The following is a 20,287-nucleotide window of genomic DNA, read 5'->3' on the forward strand; positions in this document are numbered from 1 at the left end:
TCCGCGAAATGCGAAGTAAATGCTTTCTTACGACATAACACGTGATTTGAAAAGATGCTTACTTTGCTTTTCTCCCAAGTTTGGAAAACATTTTGAATGCGACTTATGACAATTCTACGCTTTCACGATTAAGATTAATGTTTCATTCGTTTGAACTCATAGCAGACAATTTTGTTCCCCTTTTTTCTGAGCCGAGTGCAAAAATTAAATTTCGTATGCAAAAGAATTACTTTGAAATTTTTATTTCAAGTTTTCATAAATAATAAGTAACTTTTTTAAAAATAAAAGAAGGTAAAATATAATAAAGTGCTAAAATATATATGTTTATGTTAACGCGTTTATTTAACCCATTACTGCCAAACTTAATGTAAACAAGAAGTTCTGTCTAGAACTAGACGAGCCTACTTTCCCGTATAACCATACTACTTTCTAGTACCTGATCAATATTCTCAAAAATAGCTAAAATCGCAAATTTTTTCAAACATATTTTTTAAAATATTTTAAGCTGATTTCTAGGAATAAAATATTCCTTACTTTTCTTTAAAAAAACGAACAAATAAAATAGCAGCACCTTTTAAACAAAGCAGCTAATACACTTCTTTCCATTAAAAAAAACAGCTTTCAAAACGAAAAAATAATAATAATAAGTTCATTAAAATAAATACATCATATAAAAAAAATCGTTTCTTTTTCCCCTGTTGCCAAAAATAATTTTTTAAACGAATTAATGCATTTACCAAAATAAATAAAAACAATAAAATGTCAACTTAAAAAAGTAATTTTCATTGTCAAAAAAAAAAAAAAATCGTCTGCGCATATCTTTAACATAAATGACTTCGAGTTTATTCGCCGAAAATTGAATACCTAAATTAAAACTTTAGCGTGAAAATAAAAACGAGTCATATCAACAATAATTATTTCACAATTAAAACCAGAGCAGCGGAGTCGGAGTCGGAGTCAATCTCATTTTGGGATAAAAGAGTCGGAGTCGAATATCCAAGAATCGGAGTCAGTCATTTGTCCTCCGTGTATAAATGTTTGCCAAAGTTACGAAGTCAGAGTCGAAGTCGAGGAGTCGGAGTCCGATTAATTGTCGGGCACAGGAGTCAGAGTCGGAGTCAGGTGCCCCTAAATTCTCGGAATCGGAGTCAGGAGCTATTTCCAACAAAGTTTGTTTGAAGTAAATCCGCCTTTAAGTTCGGAATCTATATTGACTTTCAGTTTCCCCTTAGGCGCTAATGTTTAGTTTTTTTGAACTGTTCAAAATTGAATGAAAAATTGTTCAAATCAAAAAATGAGTTATAGGAATGAGATGTCCACTCCGAGATCTTTCTAACAAAAAAAAATTGTTTGAATCGGACTATTCATTCAAAAGTTATTAGGGGGGGACAGACAGACAGACCGACAGACATTTTTCCCCATCTCAATACCCTACTTTCCAATTTTTAATTTTTCAATATTTATCTAACTATTTTATTTATTTTTGACTTTTTTTTTTTTTGTTTTTCGGGATATTTTTAAGATGTATTAAGCCTTCTTTCATGCTTTTTTCTTCTTTCTCTGATTTTTACTGGGAAAGTAGGCTAAAAACATAGACTTAGTAAAATATTTTTAGATTATACTTAAGCTGAGATAACTATGTCGTGGTGTTCTAGTCCAAATGTGGTGCAGAAATACATTTACTCTAAATATAATTTGCAGAACAGAAACATTTGTTGTCTCATTATAGTAAAAATCTGACGTAAATATGCTCATGGATGTTAACAGACTGAAGACTTGCACATTGAAGAATGCATTCACTAAAATCACAAAACAGCATTTGTATTTTAATTTTTTATTTATTTATTCACTTTAATTTCTATCAGTCAATTTTTTAGAAACTAATTTTGTTTTCATAATAAAAAGACGGCATAACCTTATCTTCAGTTCACTTTCGTAATTTTTCTTGCATAATTATACACAATGCTGTAGTTGGAGAAAATTATTTGAGGGAATACACCACAAAAAACTGTAGTTTGAAACCAACCAACTTACATTGCCTTTGCGTCAGTTTTACGATAAAGAATACACAATATTTCGTAGGCCACCGTCCCCACGCTCCCCCGCCCCTTCCCCAACTGCAGCACTGATTGTGCACAAATCTTTTATGTAATAGAGAAGACATTTTTTTCGATGAGAATGATTTTAATAATTTCCTCAATGCTACTTTAATAATGCATTCCTAATGCTAAATGCTATACTTTTAGATTTTTTCTTCAAATGTTCTTAATCTAATTATCAAAATTCTGGAAATAAATGTACAAATGAAACTATTTGAGCTAAAAATTGAAAAGGAAAAGCTTATAAGTTTTGAGAAAAGTTACCATTCAATTTAAATTAACTATTGAATTTTTCCCTCATCTTCCTCTCATGAAACTTTTGACCATGAAACAAAACATATAGTGAAGTTACAATTAATACAATTTAAAAGCGTTTGTTTTGGGGGGGGGGTGCTAAATGTTCAACGTTTGTTACAGCAAAACACATCAATTGCTCATTTGCAACAAAATACTAATGAAAGGAATATCCATGAAGAGAAACATGCGTAAATATAGGCTGAATATCTTGAATTCCTTCAACCTCAGATTCAAATTTTGTAACTTACAGCTAAATTCAATTGTACTGTTTAACGATTTTGTTAAGACATACCCTGTGTATCATTAACTCATTACATGATACACAGTACATGATACTCTTATTAGTACCTAAAATACATGTACATGGTAATAAATAAAACTTAAAGAACAATTTTTTTTTTTTTTTTTTTTTTTTTGCCAAAAAAAAAAAAACGGTTTGGTCATTCCTTAAATCTTAGGAGCAGTCAATCAACCACAAAATATGATTCAATCGAGCTTGAAATCTTTGGCAGTGCACATATTTTTCGTCTCTCTCTCTCTCTCTCTCTCTCTCTCTCTCTCTCTCTCTCTCTCTCTCTCTCGTGTCAGTAAAAGAGGTTGAATGAAACTTTGAAAGAAGTTTCACATTCAAATTAATAACGTAAACAATTGAAGAAAGTATAGTACCTACAATACCTTACATTCCATGGTAATAAATAAAGCTTGAAGCGTTTTTTTTTTTTTTTTTTTTTTTTTTTTTGCAAAAAATCCGGTCAGTTCATTTCTTAAATCTCAAGAGCAGTCAATCAGCCAAAAAATATTATTCTATCGAGCTTAAAATCTTTGACAGTGTACATATTTTTCACCTCTGTCTCATGTCAGTAAAAGAGGTTGAAAAAAGCATTGAAAGAAGTTTAACATTCATTGTAAAAACATTAACAGCTGAAGAAAGTATAGTACCTACAATGCATATGCATATTAATAATAAAAACTTAAATCACTTTTTTCTGAAAATAATCTGGTTAGGTCATTCCTTAAATTTTAGAAGCATTCAATCAACTACAAAATATGATTCAATCGAGCTTGAAATCATTGATAATGTACATATTTTTCGCCCTCTCTCATGCCAGTAAAAAGGAGTTTTACCGATAATAGTCTTCTTACCATCGAATCACTTCTGGTAAAATTATATCAGAAAAACTTATTTATTTTTCTTCTTCTTCATGCACCTGTCCAGAACTTTCCCCAACTTCTACCAATTTCTTGGAAAACTTTCTTGTATTTTTCCCCGCGAGATCTGAAATCATCGATTACGCGACAGGAAAAAGAATATTTTTGACTGATCTTCAAAGCGTAAGTAAAGAAGATGAAGATAAGATTTGAAAAATGTAAGGTTAAAGGTGAATCTCAGAAAAGTTGTCAATGCCAAGCGTTGAGATCCCTTTGAGATCATAACTCAGTGCATGTTTAGAGAAATCCAAAATCTTTTTAAAGAAAAATGTCGTAGAAAAACTTACTTGAAATTAAAAAGAAAAATTCGATACAGAGTTGTAGTTTTGTGCTTTTGCATTGAGGAAATATTTTTCTAAGTCGTCGCAGTGTCAAATATTTTGGATAAATTTTATAAAGGAATATTAATTGCATGTTTTAGATAACATTCAAAAGTTTCATTTTCGGTACACAAAATAATTCACTTTTGAGTAGTTTCATGAAATTACTTCCCACAGTCCTTATATTTATCTTCAATAGCATCTTAAGAAACTTCAGTTGAAAAAATCCAATTTATCAGTGTATTTATAAAATCACGTACAAATACTATGGAAAGAGCTATTTTTGAACCAAATGTATTTTTGGTGTTGAGTAGTGTTATCATTCGTACCTTTAAAAAAATAATAATGCATTGGAAAATTTCAAGTAAACTAACGGAAAATGCAAAAAATATTAGAAAATTGTTAGAACTGAGTGATAACAACCGTTTCATTGACTTCTTTATTTAAATGAGAAATGGTTCAAAAACTTGTTTTCTTTGTACATATCTAAAATTAATCAAAAGTACACATTATTTACTCTTCATAAATTAAATAAAAAGTGCAATAGCTAATTTATTTTTCCAACAAAACTTTATAAGGGGTATTTACTAATATATATAACCTGTTTTATGGGTTTATAGCCTTAAAAGGTTGGGAACTGCTGGTCTAGAGCAAATAGTGGCAACTCTCCCATGGATGTAGTAAAATTGTCTAGCATAGCATACCAACCTCACCTAGATCCTAGATTACCTCAAAGTAATTTATATTAAGTTCGTTGTTTTTTGAATTTCATGTGTCCTTTTTAAAGGAAGTATTGTAGAATATTTTTTTTTTTTAGAAGTAATGCAACTTACATTTATAACCTGCTTAAGCTAATTTAACCAGCTATTGTTTCAATTCCGATTGGGCAACTTGTATTGACATATATGGTAGTAGTGGTAAGAAGGGGAGTGGGGCGCGACTTCACATCAACACTCAAAGGGAGGAGCAGATTCTGAAAGGTAGAGAACCCATCCTCTAGGTTGAGAACATTTAAGTGCAAAACGTTTGCGGGGTATGTTCATTACACGGAATTTCCAAGGATCATTTCCTTCAGGGGTATCCAGAGGGTTCACAATACTGAAGTCAGTAAGTACCATTCTTCGAGTTCCTACAATACACAACTACTTCTCTGAAAAAAATTCAGACCTGCCGATTCAGTGTATAAAGACTATACTTTATTGTATGGTATGTCTTACCTCAGATTGTTGTTATAGCTCTTCCCAAGAAAATTTAGAGTCCAGAGATAAATTTATCTGAAAAAGACTCCGCCGAATTTTTGTTAGAATTGCTCTCTTGCTCTCTTTTTTCAGTCACGTCATATTTTTTATGCACATCTCCTCTGTATAGAAAAGCAGCAGTTGATTTAGGGAAATGTTACTGAAGCTCTCCTATAACGAATTCTTATGAATTTGGTTCTTAAGACTGCGTTCTTATAAAAAAAAAATTTCGAGTTTGAATGAAACGGTAATGGTGTAAAAATGTCACAGAGATCTCAAAATTTCGGTACAGTACTGAAAGGAAGAGTGAGTCTCTAGCACCCTGTACTCAAGGTAAATCAGCCTCAGTACTTTTGAACCCACAGAATTTTCCAGAACGTACTCCTTATGTATTTGGTGGGAATTCGGCAACGCTGGGCTCCGAACCCGGAATCCGACTGCAGCGCTTTATCCACTAGACAAGATTACCTATGGTCAGTTACTTTCAACTGACTAACAACTTTCCCAACTATTCAAAAGATTTCAATAAAAATCTGTAACATTTTATATTGTTGTACAGGAAACCAGAAGCCTTTTTTTTATAAATTCGAGAAAAAAAAGAGAACCATTGAAATGCGAAATAAATATTTTATTAAAGTAATTCTTCGCATTTCTTGTTCGAAAATATACTTTCAACATCAAAACTTACAGTTTCGAGATTATGTAGCTCCTAAATAATCCATATTGTGAATATTATTGTCCACATATTTATAGGTCTCACAAAGAATAAATATTCAGGCTTAATATTAGCCAGATATCATAACACTAGATTCTTATGCACTTAACTTCCTATCAACACAATCCCAATGCATCGTACTCCATCAAATGACAACCAACTGCACAGTGAAAACTTTTTATATTTCGTTCACCGTATTTCTTTCCTAATTCGACGTTTCAGAAGAAATTATGTGACCTTTATCTTTCCCTCACCATTGTCTCTCATTGATTAAAACCGCCAAAAAAAAAAAAGAAACAAATGAACAAATGTAGTACATTTGGCCGGATGCTTCGTACCGGATATTTAGCCGAAAAAACAACAACAAAAAGCTAAAAGGATTTTCATATTTTTTTTCTTTTTGTCTTCTAGGTTTTGATTTACATCTTTGCTTTACTATTATTGAACACAAAAAGAAAAGGGAAGAAAAGAAACATATGCCATAATACTTTTTTCTTTTTACCCATTATACATGAAACTTTTATTCATGAGAGATTGATACACCCTGTGGTTTATAATGCTCAGTTCCTCTTTCTTATTTCTTATAAAAACATTACTAAGTAATCAAAGTCCATAAAATATTATTTTGTCCTAATTTTTCTAACATTTTTTTTTCCTTTTGTAAAAATCGGGATATTTTTATCATGAAATGAGTAGGGTAGACCGGGGAACGTTTTACGCAGTGCCCTTTTTTCTAAAACGAATTATAACTGGAGAGTCAACAGTCATAACATATTGATGCTGCTCTCTAGCAAATATCCTCACAAGTTTTCGAGTATCGGTCGAACTTCGGTCTAGCATGCAGAAAGAATAATCTATTTTCTTCCAAGTCGAGTAAATTTTGAGTGGAACGTTTTGAAGCTTATTGTGAATAAATAATTCTTAGTTAAGAAAGTACAAATGTATAAAATTAGCAGAATTTTATCTTTTTCTTTTTTGAGAATTGCATTTGTATGGACTGAAATGATATTAAATTTTTTGTACGTTAAAATTAAATCCAAACTTGGCGACGGGGCAAGTTTATGCGTTGACGTCTGAGCACCTTTACGCACGTTCTTACTGCGTCTTACTTCTAAACTAACCCTGACGCTGTTTTCGCTCCGAACTGTTTCAAAATCTTTTAGTATTTTCGGGCTATTTAATTTTGAAACTTACCATTTAATTTTTTGATAGAGTTACAAATTCGTATCTTATAGCTTAAACTTGCAACCATGTAGTGCTGTTCTTCATGCCCGTTTAGCTTTTACTTAATAAACAATATTGTCTATAATAAATTTGCTTTATTTTAACGATGGTAAGACATTATGTTCAAAACACTAACAGAACCACGTTAGGTGTCAAAATAAATATGCGTAAACGTGCCCTGTTTCTGGGGCAAGTTTACGCAACCGACTTGGACTCAGAAATAATTTTTTAACGGTTAAAAACACAAACTGAGCAACAACTGAATATACCAATTTTGTTTCCATTAAATGCTTTATAAAACCGCAATGTCTAAAATTTCCTAAGTTGAAACATGAAATTTAGAAAATTCATTGAAAAAAATCCGCGTAAATGTTTCCCGCGTAAATGTTTCCCTACAATATCAGGATGTTTTTCCTAGTTTTTACTTCCGAATATCAAGTACAAAGTCATGAGGCCTTAGTGAAATATAATCTACTACTATATTAGAGGCAAAGTGAATAGGGCAAATGGAATAGCTTATTACATTTACTCATTCATTCAATTGAAAAATCATTTGCGTGGTCGTTATTTGGGTATTTCTTAATAACTTCTTAAACATTTATTTATTAATTCATTCATTTATTTATTTATCATTCAATAATTTATTCACACATTTTTTAAGTATTCATTAAGTCATTTATTTTTTATTCATTCATTACTTATTCCTTTATTAATTCTTTTAGTCGTGTGCTCATACGGTTTTTTATTTTTCTCAAAGAAAAATATTTTAATTAAACACAGAGCATTTTGCTCCATGGAAGAGGGCAAAAAAAAAAAAAACTCCACTTTTTGTTGAAGGTAAATACTTACTGCCAGGAATAAAAGATAACATTTCAATACAAATTCACTTGCAGAGTACACTGCTCCCTCTTTATGTACTGTAATTTTCGAGTTGAATTTCCAGTTTGTTCATATTGAAGAAAATGTAGTTTATCTTAACTCTTCCACTTTGCCCCACGCTTTCCGACCTAATTTTTGCTCCAACTGATGTAGAACTTAATTTTGAAATATGTGACACCTCAAAGTCATCTGTGTCGTGTAACAAATGTTTAAAAATTTTTATTATGCCTCGAATTAAAATATTTACTGTTAGAAATTTTTCAAGCTTTGTCCTCCTAAAGCTTGAACTGGTCTTAGTTGCGAGTTCTAGATTTCATTACAATATTTATCCTGTCTGTAGGACTGTCTATAAACGATAACACATTTTTCTCTATTCCATATTTGACCCCCACCCCCCACCCCTCCCTTCCTTTGTTACAAAGTCTCAAACTTTATTTTTTTCACTCCTCTCCCCTCTTGTCTCATTTCAAGTTATATTACATGAAATTATTGTTATGAAAATGTGTGATGTCACTCTTCTTGTTACCCTCTTATTCTTCCTTGACACAAACTGTCACAATTTTACAAAGCCTTCTCCCCCCTCAAAGCGTCACATCACTTGTAGACGACCCCTTTCGACAGTAAAACGTTTTCTAATGTTTCCTTTTTTTTCTTGGATGTGCGACAACAGGCTGATCTGTCAAAATGACACCATAGAACGAAACCAAAATTCATGCTTTTTGTTTTGAAACTTAGCGTTAAAATTAAAGTCAAATGTACCAAAAAATTATATTTTAAATTTAAAAGTTCAGAAAACTGGAATCTCTACAAGTTACATCTCTACTACACATATAAAATGGATGACCTCCAAACAAAAAAAAAACAATAGTATTCATATTTTGTGTTTCTTGGAAGTTTATTGACAGTGAACTGAAGGGAAAAAATAGATGCTTACAATCTATTAAAAATTGTTCTTAAAACAACTTAAGTGTCATGCATACATCATCAAAAATATAAAAAGATTAATTATTTAAAATAAGCGAAAGAACAACACAGTTCCTTTAATCATCACGGATCCTTGATCTGAAGTGATCTTGCACTTATTGATTTTCCTCAAAACCTTGAAATTTTTTCACAAAAACTATTTAAAGTTATTGCGCAAAGAAGAGCCGAAAATATGTTTTTGACTGACGTCAAACGCAGAAAGATAATGTGTGCGGGAGTGTGAGGCTAGGTGAAAATTTGGTTCAAAGGGTTCATTGAGAAGCAGAACGGTGCTTTCATCTCCAGATGACATAGCGTGTGATGGAAAAATTTCTGCCGCTATATCTAGATCGAATTTTCTTTAAATTCTCTTAAGATGAATTCTTTTTAGTAAAACAAATAGTCCGTTACGTACTTTTATACCTTCATTGATTACATTTCGTGATCATTAATATCCCATATTTTGTCTTTTTATATTCATTTCTTGAATTTTTCGCTATTATTTTTTTTTAACATTTTTATTTCTTTAGTTTTTACATTTTTGTCCTTTGGTAATATTTTTGGATGCATTTCATGCATCTTAATAATGTTTAAAACTATTTTTGTTCCATTTCATCAATGGAATTAATTTTGTATAAGTTTGTGAGCAGTGCTACTTGTATTTTGAAAGCTCAAATTCTTTTGTTGTTGTTACTAATACCACTCGAATGTATGCAATTGCTAGTAGTCCATTTTACGCAACGAGGGACGGCTTCCGTTTTAACGAAGACCATTTAGGTATAAGTCCAAATTCGTTCAGACAGCATACGATGGATGGAAGCGCCATCTATCAACATTTCTAAGTTTAGAACCAAATCAGAAGTCGAACAACTCCTAGTTCAGCAGAGGTATACTCTCAGAGGTAGTGATTTGGGTGGAGGACTTTATGACCACGACATATTCAACTTGACCCCGTCATCATGAGTGAACACGCAGGATCTCCGACTGAATGGCATCGAATCCGGAACTGTCCCGTAACTAGCCCGGCTCCTTACCGATCAGACCACCTCCACTGTACAAGTTATTTGCTAGTTTCCTAATTTACAACAGTCCTCGCATGTATTTGACTTTGGTGTAAGTCATTAAAAGTTTCTTTAAAAGAAGTTGGGGGTAAATTTTGGTTAAGTTGATTTAAAAAAAAGAATGGATGGTTTTCAAAAATATTTTTACATTGTACGCATTTTCTCAATTGCTGAACGTATGAAAACTGAAACCTCAAATGAGAATACCAATTCATTCTGAGAAAAATATACTCTATTTTTATTGTTTTTTTAAATGGTAAATCCACAGCTTACTTTATGAGACACAGAGTTTTTCTTGCTCTTCCTGCAGGTATATGAGGAAGGTGATTCAAACTTCAGACTTCAGATTATGCTTGTGAAAATAGTCGTTTTATGAGCGTCAAAAGTTGGAAAACGTTTGAATGGAAAAAATTGTGGGATCAGAAATCCCGCGGAATTTTGCTCTTAATCCCGCGGGACTGATCCCGCGGGATTCGGAATCGGGATTTTGGGACTGGAAACCCTAATTTTTATGTCCGTCCCTTTGCTTTTTTATTCAGTTTAAAGTTTTATTCAGTCTTAAGTTCTTATAACATTTACTCTAAGTCTTGTAAGTTATGCTTAGTTTTTAGGAGGGTTACATCGAAAGACACAATCCCCATCTTAAAATCCCTCTTTACGTTTCAGTTGTAGTTATTTTGAAATCTATACCATTAATTTCTGTGCGCGTCTGTCTGTGCGTATGTAACCCTACTACTCCGGACTGACAATGTCTACCAAAGCAGTACTAGTTCTGTTGGATGCAGATTGCAGAGCATCCAGAGGAAGCCATTCCGTTTTGTCTCAGCCCTCTAAGCCCTGGTCGGAGATAAAGGGCCGGACATTCATGGGTAAAAAACATCTCTAATCATCAATTATCACCAGTCATCAGGCGATCGAAGTGAGCAGAGAACGGAGCCCCCAAGTATCTATTTAATTAATGTATTTTTGACTTTTTTTCCACATTCAGAGACCCTTTTTTACGGTACATAATGATTTCTTTCATGCTTTTATTTTTACTTTTACGGAAGAGTAAATTTAAAAAAAAGCAATGGGGTGGTTTCCTTTAGTCAAAAGTACTACTTTTAGTCATTAAAATTGGTAGAATAAGCAAAAAAAAATAACATGGACCCAGAAAATACTTTCCTTTTCCCAACAGTTTTTTTTTTTTTTTAATTTTTTTAAAATGTCCGATTTTAAAAAAATCGGACATTTTAAAAAAATGCGACAAAGTGCACAAATGATGCACTTTGCCGCATCTTTCTATTACATTTCCACGTTATGATAATCAAGCAGCGAATTAAAATTGCGCTCTACGCTTGCTATCAACCATATCGTTGCCAATATACGTGAGTAAAGATGCGAATAAATATTTTGTTCTGTGAATGGCAACATTGAATGGCATTTCATCATTTGTGATGTCACACGACAGAAGTGTAAGCAATAAAAGCGCACCCATTTAAGTCATTTTTTAAAAATATTAAACTTAAATAAATTATTTAAAAAATGGTCAGATCTTGTGTTTTTAAGCATGCTCTTTCAGAAAAAAATACTTTTAAAATTTTGGAAACGACCCCATTGGTACCGGTTGAATCGTATTAGAGTATATGAAATTCAGATGACTTATTTTTTCAGGTAGTACAAGATTACCCACTAATCATAGGCAGAAAGTTTTTCCGAACGGCACTCTTCTTGTTCACAGCGTAGATAAAACTGCCGATGCTGGGATCTATAAATGTTCAGCATCTAATATTGATGGTCTGTCTGCTGAGAATTCTGTGTATGTAGCAGTTCTTGGTAAGATTTCTTTCAGTTCCAACTTCTTTAATTCCATTCTACTTGCATTTGACATTACATCAAGATATTAGAGATAACTGATTTGTTAAAAATTAATTTGGATTTGGAAAATGAAATTAAAGCGTTATTGATGCTAAATGCAATTGAACTGTAATTTTTAACATTTATGAAAACAATGATATCTTAAGGAGTTAAAATGTAAAAAGCTTGATTTTTAAATATTTGCTGTGCTTAAACTTTTGATGCGCACTCTATGAATAGCCTTATCAATAAATCAAAGAATTCGTTAATTATTAGTCAGACAAATATAATATTCTTGGTCTCAAAAAAGAAAAACCTCAACATTTTCAAATTTATGTGCACCTGAATTACATCAGCAGAGGTGAAAAAGTATTTCGTTTCATCCGAAATTAGTACGAATTTTTTGTACATTTCAAAGTTTTTCCTTTAGTAAATTCTGCTCCTAAAAGTTGGTGTAGCTTCCTAAATATGAACAATTGAAAAGATTTTATGAAACCATGAAATTTAACACTGTCAAACTGAAAACTACATAGAAACAAATTATAGTAACTGAAAAATGCAAATTTAGCTCTCTATAGTAGGGGGGCAAACCTAACCTTATGAAGGCTATGCAGATCCTAATCACAGCATTACGAGGCTGCCGGGTTAGGTTTACCCCAACTATAGTTTGTGTTAGTATATGAAAGTTAATTGAGAAAGTCATATTAACTCTTTTGTTCATGTGTGTGTTATGCGTGTGTGTTTTGTTCGTGTGTATGTGTTGTTGTTTGTGTCATTGTGTTTTTGTGTCATTATTTTATATGAACGATATTTAACGCTCTCCCTCGTCTCGTCTCCCCCGAAAAATATCATAGCCTTATCTTTTATCTGATTACTAAGCCAATTTTGATTACTGATCGGTTAAATGTGGTGCCTCTGCATCAGTGGTGCAAAAATTTGGCATTTCTACTTTTTATCAGATAAATACATTTTTTAAATACAGTAGACGCCGGATAATCGAATCAGTGCTTAATTGAATCAACAGCTTTAATGAATCAAATCCTCAAAAACAGAACAAAATCCAGATTTTTTGAATCAGCAGCTTTATGGAATCGAAAGTGTTTAGAACAAATGTGATTCATATAAGCGGCGGCCACTGTATCAGATTTAATAAAAAGTTTGCAATTTTCAACTTGAATCCTTCTTTTCCTTTGCAGTACGTCCTGTTATCGATCCTTTTACGTTTCCACAATCCCTCCAGCAAGGACAACGCTACAGTGTCCTATGTACAGTCACGCAGGGCGATCCTCCTGTACGCATGCAGTGGATAAAAGACGGAGCTCATTCGTTCATCGCCGGCTCAAGTCATGCTTCCTCTTCTGTAGCAGAAGGAGTTCGCGCCTTAGCGGTCACTCCTTACTCCTTGACTTTGGTATTCGAATCTCTCTCTCCGGAACATCGTGGCAACTACACGTGCATGGCCTCGAATGCAGCAGGGTCCGTCAGCCATACCGCTACAATGGTAATTCACGGTATGGCTTACCAAAATACAACGTGCCTAAATGTTTTTTTAATTTATCGGTTAAAAAGGTAGCAGTCACACTAAATATGCACATTTTTGTTCAATTTGGAAAGAAATACCTGTGCTTATACTTTTTTTTTTTTTTTTTGGTATCAAGCTATTAAAATCCCAAAATTTTATGCATTCTAATAGGTTAAAAAATGTATTTAAAATGTTTCTTCTCTCTTCGACAGTTTTATCAAAAAAAAAAAAAAATTTTTTTTGCTTAATGTTTTAGAGCTCTATAAGATTCCAAGTTTTTGTCTTTATTATTTATTCATTTAAATTGCTTTTTCTCATACAATTTTATCAAAAAATCTTTTGCCTAAAATTTAGCTATAAGGCTCCCAGTTTTATATATATATATATATATATATATATATATATATATATATATATATATATATATATATATATATATATATTTATATATATATATATATATTTATATATATATATATATATTTATATATATATATATATATATATATATATATATATATATATATATATATATATATATATATATTTATATATATATATATATATATATTTATATATATATATATATATTTATATATATATATATATATTTATATATATATATATATATATATATATATATATATATATATATATATATATATATATATATATATATATATACATTGCATTGCACCCCGAAGCCTCCCGTGCCTATATATATATATATATATATACATTATTTTCCCATGACAACTGAACCATGGTTGAAAAATGTCTTCGGAACGAAGCATGTCTTCGAAAAAGCAAAAACATGAAATTAAAAAACAAAATCTTGTGATAAAGAATTTCAACTTGAGCAGCTATTGTCTTGACACAATGATACTGTGGAAAACTTAAACCGACATGAGGGAACGAAAGAGAGAAAGAAAAAGCATACAAGGTTGTTTATAACTAAATTGGAATTGACCGAATCCAGTAAAATTCTCATTTATTTGATCGCGTTAAGGATGTAAATTAACTGTGTTTCACTACAGTCAACACAATTTGATTTCTTATTTTGATTGATGATCATACTGTCATTTTCATTGAAACCGCAAACATAACCATATACTAACTAAGGTAAACACACCAGTAGTGGGCAGTGCTTCAGTAGTGGCCAATTCAAGGTTTATGTTGGAAAAAATAGGGCTCCAGGTTTCCCAATGGATTCAAAAGTGCATCACATGTAGAAGAAGTATTACCTCCTGCACGTTTGAATCCATTGGGAAACCTGGAATCCAATTTTCTCCAAATATAAACTTTGAAGTGGCTACTACTGAAGCACTACTAAGCAATGGCCACTACTCGTGTGTTTACCTTGCTATAATAGCATCTATATTTAATACCATTTTTAAAAACTGCTAATCATTGATTGTGTAGACGCAAAAAGAGATCATGAATAAAGAAGCATATTTTAAAGAGTAAAGCTAACAATCGATAAAGAAGGTTATAAGAATATTTCTTTCATTTCAAAATTGCCCAATGATTTAAAACAAACTGATTTGCATATTTTAAAACGTCTTTTTGCGAAAAAGTTTTACAACGGTAGTCTAAAAATTCCTTCCATTTTAACAACAATGTAGTTTCTCTAAACGGTAACATAAATAATGAACGTAATAAAAGTGTTTTCCGTAGCGAGGTTCAAATTTCAATTCTGCTCAGAACAATTATTAGAATGTAAATACAAAATACGAAGAAACTGCATCGGACTACGCAAACGCCATTAGTTAAATAATCAAATTATGAAAAAGGCATTAACGGTTTTCCTATGATAAAACCGCTAATAATAGTTATCGGAATTGAAACGATGCCTCAAAATGCCTCCGGCTTATTAAATAGTAATGGCCCATTGCTTAATATAAAACTGAATCAGCAATAAACGATCATTTTCATATTTTCAATTATCTCGAAATGTGGAGAATAAAGTAATCTCTTAAAGTATATTTACACGTTTTAATAGAATCAATCTGCTGTTTGCCGAAGCAGTGAAACGATAAAAATGCGTTTCATTGATTCATTAAGATTTTGCGATGAATACACATGTTGAGTTTTTCATCTTCTTCAAGGTCTTGTTCTACTATATCGAGGAATGATAGGTGGGAGTTAAAGGAATTTTTGTCCCTCCAGAACCCCACTTACCTAAATGAGATTATCTCGTGGGACATATGAGATAGTGCACTGAGTGATTTATGGCGGCATTTACCTTCCTGGACGATTTCAAGAAACAAGTGCATTATATTTTCACATTAGATTTACAAATAGAAGATAACTAGAAAAGCTCTTCAACGAATTCGATGAGAGTTGGTTAACCAATGTCAATTTTCCAATAAGACAAAGTTGGAAACAGACGAGGATGGAAAAAATTTTGTCCTTTACTACGGTTTTTTTTTTTTTTTTTTTTTTTTTTTTTTTTTGCACAAAAATTATTAATTTTAGTTTACATTGTTCAGAAAATGTCTAATCGCTACTGTTGTGAATAAATAATATTCCTAATAAATTTGGTGAACAATTTATTTTCCATCAAAAACCACTACATGATATCAATTTCTTATTCATCTTTTTTAAAAAAATGTATCAACAGCACCTTTTTCTTGTTATTAAATAATATTTATCTTCATCTGTCTCAAGAAAAGGAAATATTTTCCAAGTAAAATGACAAATTACTTCAAAAGTAAAGGAAGAAAATTCAGTTTAGCCTTTAAATGGATATTACGGAGCTAAACTCGAGGCTGTAGACAACATTTCGTATAATCATCTTCTAGTTTCATTTTAAGTGGTGACTGCAACTCAGAGATAAAAACAAAAATCCGAGTGTTGGAGAAAATAATGTGAGCACAGGAAATATAATATGGAGTAACTTAAAAACTACTGAGCAAATGCTTTTTAAATTTTGACTATAACAGAAACATGCAAAAAAGTCTTAAAATTCGTGTTTTTTTTAAATTGTGACAAACGTTTCGCTCCTTTAAATCTGTCACAGAAAAAGGTTGCAAGTGTTGCCCACCCCAAGAGCCGCACCATCAACGACTCGATAATATTCATTAAATCATTATTTGATTCCTCATTTTAAGCAAACTAAGTCGATGATACACGTGCTCCAGTTCAATCCAACTGAAGTTGCTTACTCCTGTCCTCTGACACCGTAGTATCATAAAAATGCGCGTGTAAAGAGCAACTTCTGGCTCGCCCTCCCCCGCCCCCCATCCAGCCCCTGATTAAGAATTTACAACTGTCAATAAAAATGAGCGAAACCATTAATTAATTTTAATATTTAGTAAGATGGCCACGATCAAGTCGGAGTGCCAACTAAGATTTTCAACCTCTTTTCAAATTAAATTTTCATAAAATAATTTTCACACTTTATTTTTTGCATATATTATATTTCTAACGCTAAACACTTAGAGTGTTTTCCCGAATTTCTTAGAATGAATCTATTTCTCCAACCTACAGCACCACACTTGAATTTTCAGCCCCCAATGGAAGTGCCTAAAGAGCCGCCCCATTTCGCATCTCCTTTTGTACTGTAACAAGGCACCCATTGATCATTGCTGTCGCGAATTACTAAAACGTGTCAGAACGTGCTGTCATACAGCTCAATAATTGCTTTTAAAAAGAAGGAAAGAAAGAAAGAATAAAAAAGTAAATTAATTCGAATTCTGAAATTTTTAATTCAAATTATGTGTTTCGCAATCACGAGTTGTAACAGGACCCTACTCATTGGAGTTATTGTTTCTAGAAACGGCTTCTGTCCCCTAAGCCTGCCCCTCCTCCTGAGCGGTTACGTGTGTATAGTTGTGTAGGCGTGTGTGTATGTGTATGAGCGTGCGTGTGTGCAGGACATGGACGCCACCGACCAGAAGAAGCAGATTCTGGGGGACAGTGCTCAGAACCGGAGTAGCCGGGGCTGCAGAGGACGGTGGTTGGTAATGCTGCAGAGGGAGGCGGGGTGGGGGGTAAATAAAATCAGCGTAACGTTAAAGACAGTCAAATGAGAACAATAAGCAATCTTGATTGCTCAATAAATAAATGAAATAATGAATAAATAAATAAATGACATAATGAATAAATAAAATTTTAAAAAATAAATAAATAATATATTAAATAAATTAATTAAATAAATCAATTAAAACTAAAAATTGAACTTTTAATAAATTTAAATTTAAAAAAATAACAAAAAAAAGTGATTTAGATGCGGGTGCACTCCGTTGTATGTGATTCTGCCGTCACCCTTGGGTACAATAAAATCTTATTGGAAATTTAGCTTTTAAGCTTTACTTCATGCTTCTTGAAACTTTAAATTCAACGCTGTTCGTAAGTTATAAATTAAAGGCACAAACACACCTTAAGTGACGGCGGTCATAAATGAATTTGTAATCAGATGGATTTCCAGAAAATAATTTTAACTGCAGTACGTTAACGATGGAGCCCATGTTAATTACCATAATAACTGCGTCGTAAAGATACTGAATAATGTTTTGGATTTTTTTGCCTCATTTGCCTAATTACGTATAATGTGCTAGTTTAACTTCGTTACCATGTTCATATTGAATTTGTTTTGCTCCAAGCGGTTTTGTTAGACTCATTACATACAAAAATTAATTTTCCTTGATTTTTCATGCATCCGTAATCGAGTAAACCATACTAATGTCCATTATTTAGCAAAAGAGTGTTTAAGACTCTAATTACAAAGCATTTTTGGGCATCTAGTTATAAGTAATGCAGAGTTATAAGATCTTTTGTTAGTTTATAATTAATTTCAATATGGGAAATATAGCATAATTAGCAGCCGTTTCCCCCCGAAGGTACGTATCTGAGTGAATTTTAATTTTTATGAAATTGTAATTAAAGAAAATCGATAATAAGCAGTTACCTTTAAAACGATTAAGTTCTAAGGCAGGAAATAAAATATGAATTTAGTTCGACATTCAATAATTGACATTTAGGAAAAGATTTTTCATATTTTAATTAGTAATTTTTTTCACCAATTCAAATCATCAGAAGAACGTTAATATCATTTTATTAACAAAATTACACTGTTTTAAATATTTGAAAGACGATAATGTTGTTTATATTTTCCTTACATTACCAAAGTACAATTAACTCCCGATTATTTGCGAGGTGGTTATCCGCGAGTCAATCAACAATCAAGAACATGTATTTTTGCAAGAAAAAGCAAATACTGGTCTTCTTTTTTTTTTCCTTTGTCGAACATTGTAAATTTAAACTTTTGTTTATTTATTTATTTATTGCGCTTTCTTCTTCGTACATACACTCGTTCTTTATTGATATTAGGTTCTGTTGTGTAAAAATACAAAACATTTTTGTTGTTCTACGTATATTTTCACTGTTTGTAGAAAATTATGCATTAATATATACAGCTAAATATTTGAGAAAGAGCAATTTTTACTTATTAGTCCCGCATTTAGCCTTTTTGTGGATTATTCGCTATTTTTTTTAATCTGCAGCACTTCTGCCCAAGAATATTGTTGCTTCTGATACCCAGTTCCGCGAATAATCGGGAGTTTACTGTAGCATAATATCGGTCGTATATCCTCGAAATGTCTCCCATTTACATAGAAAGTGGAAACCAGTTTTACCGCGAATCTTTACAAATAATAAATAAATAAATGATTTAACAAATAAGTAAATAAATAAATTATATAATAAATAAATAAACGAAATAATATTCGTTATACCGTGGATGCTCTCATGTCTCTCGTCACTTAAAGACATATATTGAATAAATCTTTTTTTTTTCCCCTTGTCAGAAATCTATTTAGTCTATCGCGTCTAACTTCTCTTTTACTCAATATCTTCTTATGCGTTCTAAGCTCTTTGCGTAGAGGAAAATGCAACTACTTGCACTCTAGCCTGAGTTTCTGTTGTACTCTGTTCTCTTCTGCTGTTCGTTTGCGCATATTTTTATGTAATTACTGTTGTTTAAATTCTGTTACATTCAGTAACACGTTATGTAATTTGATAAACACTCCCAAACTCCTATTTATATCAACGTCTATTCTCCTTGTCCTGTAATGTACTGCTGTTGTTAAAGTTAAATTCGGTTACAATTTGCCACGCTTATGTTGTAACGCGGGTGTGAAACGTATCCCCATATCCCACATTAAAACTTTGCTGTACTGCAATGCGTTTTCTGAAGTGTTGCTACAGATATAAGGTTTCCAATTTTTCTTTATAAAGTTTTTGGTGTGTTGATACATTTATGTGGTAATATACGCATGAAGCAATTTGTGGTGAAAATCCTTTCCTGTTTTTACACCTAAAATACATTAAAGCTGGGTCAATTTTCCATTAACTACTCCTTAGCTCACAATTCAGTCACTTGACATCAACAATAGATATGCATCAAACTTTCGTTAAAAGTACCTTAAATGGAAGAAAATAGTTAAAAAGCACAAACATTTTTCAACTAACAAAATATGTTGTAACGTGATACATTGTTTTTCTTATAGTTCCTCCTCGTTGGAGAATCGAGCCTGGAGATACAAGTGCCACAAAGTCTCGCTCAGCTGTCGTGGATTGTCAAGCAGATGGATTTCCTATACCAAGGATACGATGGACTAAAGCAGAAGGTAATGAGAAAAAATCCTACTATACATTAAATAAGCTTTGGATGCTAGAATGACGAATGATAAAATGTGTTTTCCAATTCGATTCTTCTTTGCACGTTATTTAATACAAGAGACGTAAAATTTTCCCGAAAATTTGAGGCAGTGGGAAAAAAATTCCCGAGGTTTTTCAGGAAAAGTTGGAGAAAAAATTGAATTTTACGAATTATGTATTAAAAAGCTATATTTTCCTAAAAAACATAAAAAAATTTAAACATCCGATCCATGTTATGGTATTTTTCTTTTTGACAGGAAT

General features: G+C 31.9%; 1 protein-coding gene across 1 annotated transcript in view; it reads left to right on the forward strand.

Annotated features, from left to right (window-relative positions):
- LOC129216410 (cell adhesion molecule DSCAML1-like) overlaps window positions 1-20,287 on the forward strand; it is a 146,468-nt gene that overhangs the window by 91,543 nt on the left and 34,638 nt on the right. Inside the window, exons 7-9 of the mRNA XM_054850625.1 lie at window positions 11,659-11,820; window positions 13,038-13,352; window positions 19,876-20,002. Of these exons, the coding sequence (XP_054706600.1) occupies window positions 11,659-11,820; window positions 13,038-13,352; window positions 19,876-20,002 (604 nt within the window). The remainder of the gene's footprint in view (window positions 1-11,658; window positions 11,821-13,037; window positions 13,353-19,875; window positions 20,003-20,287) is intronic.

Source organism: Uloborus diversus, chromosome 2, assembly GCF_026930045.1.
Source record: "Uloborus diversus isolate 005 chromosome 2, Udiv.v.3.1, whole genome shotgun sequence".
In the NCBI taxonomy this organism is placed as follows: domain Eukaryota; kingdom Metazoa; phylum Arthropoda; class Arachnida; order Araneae; family Uloboridae; genus Uloborus; species Uloborus diversus.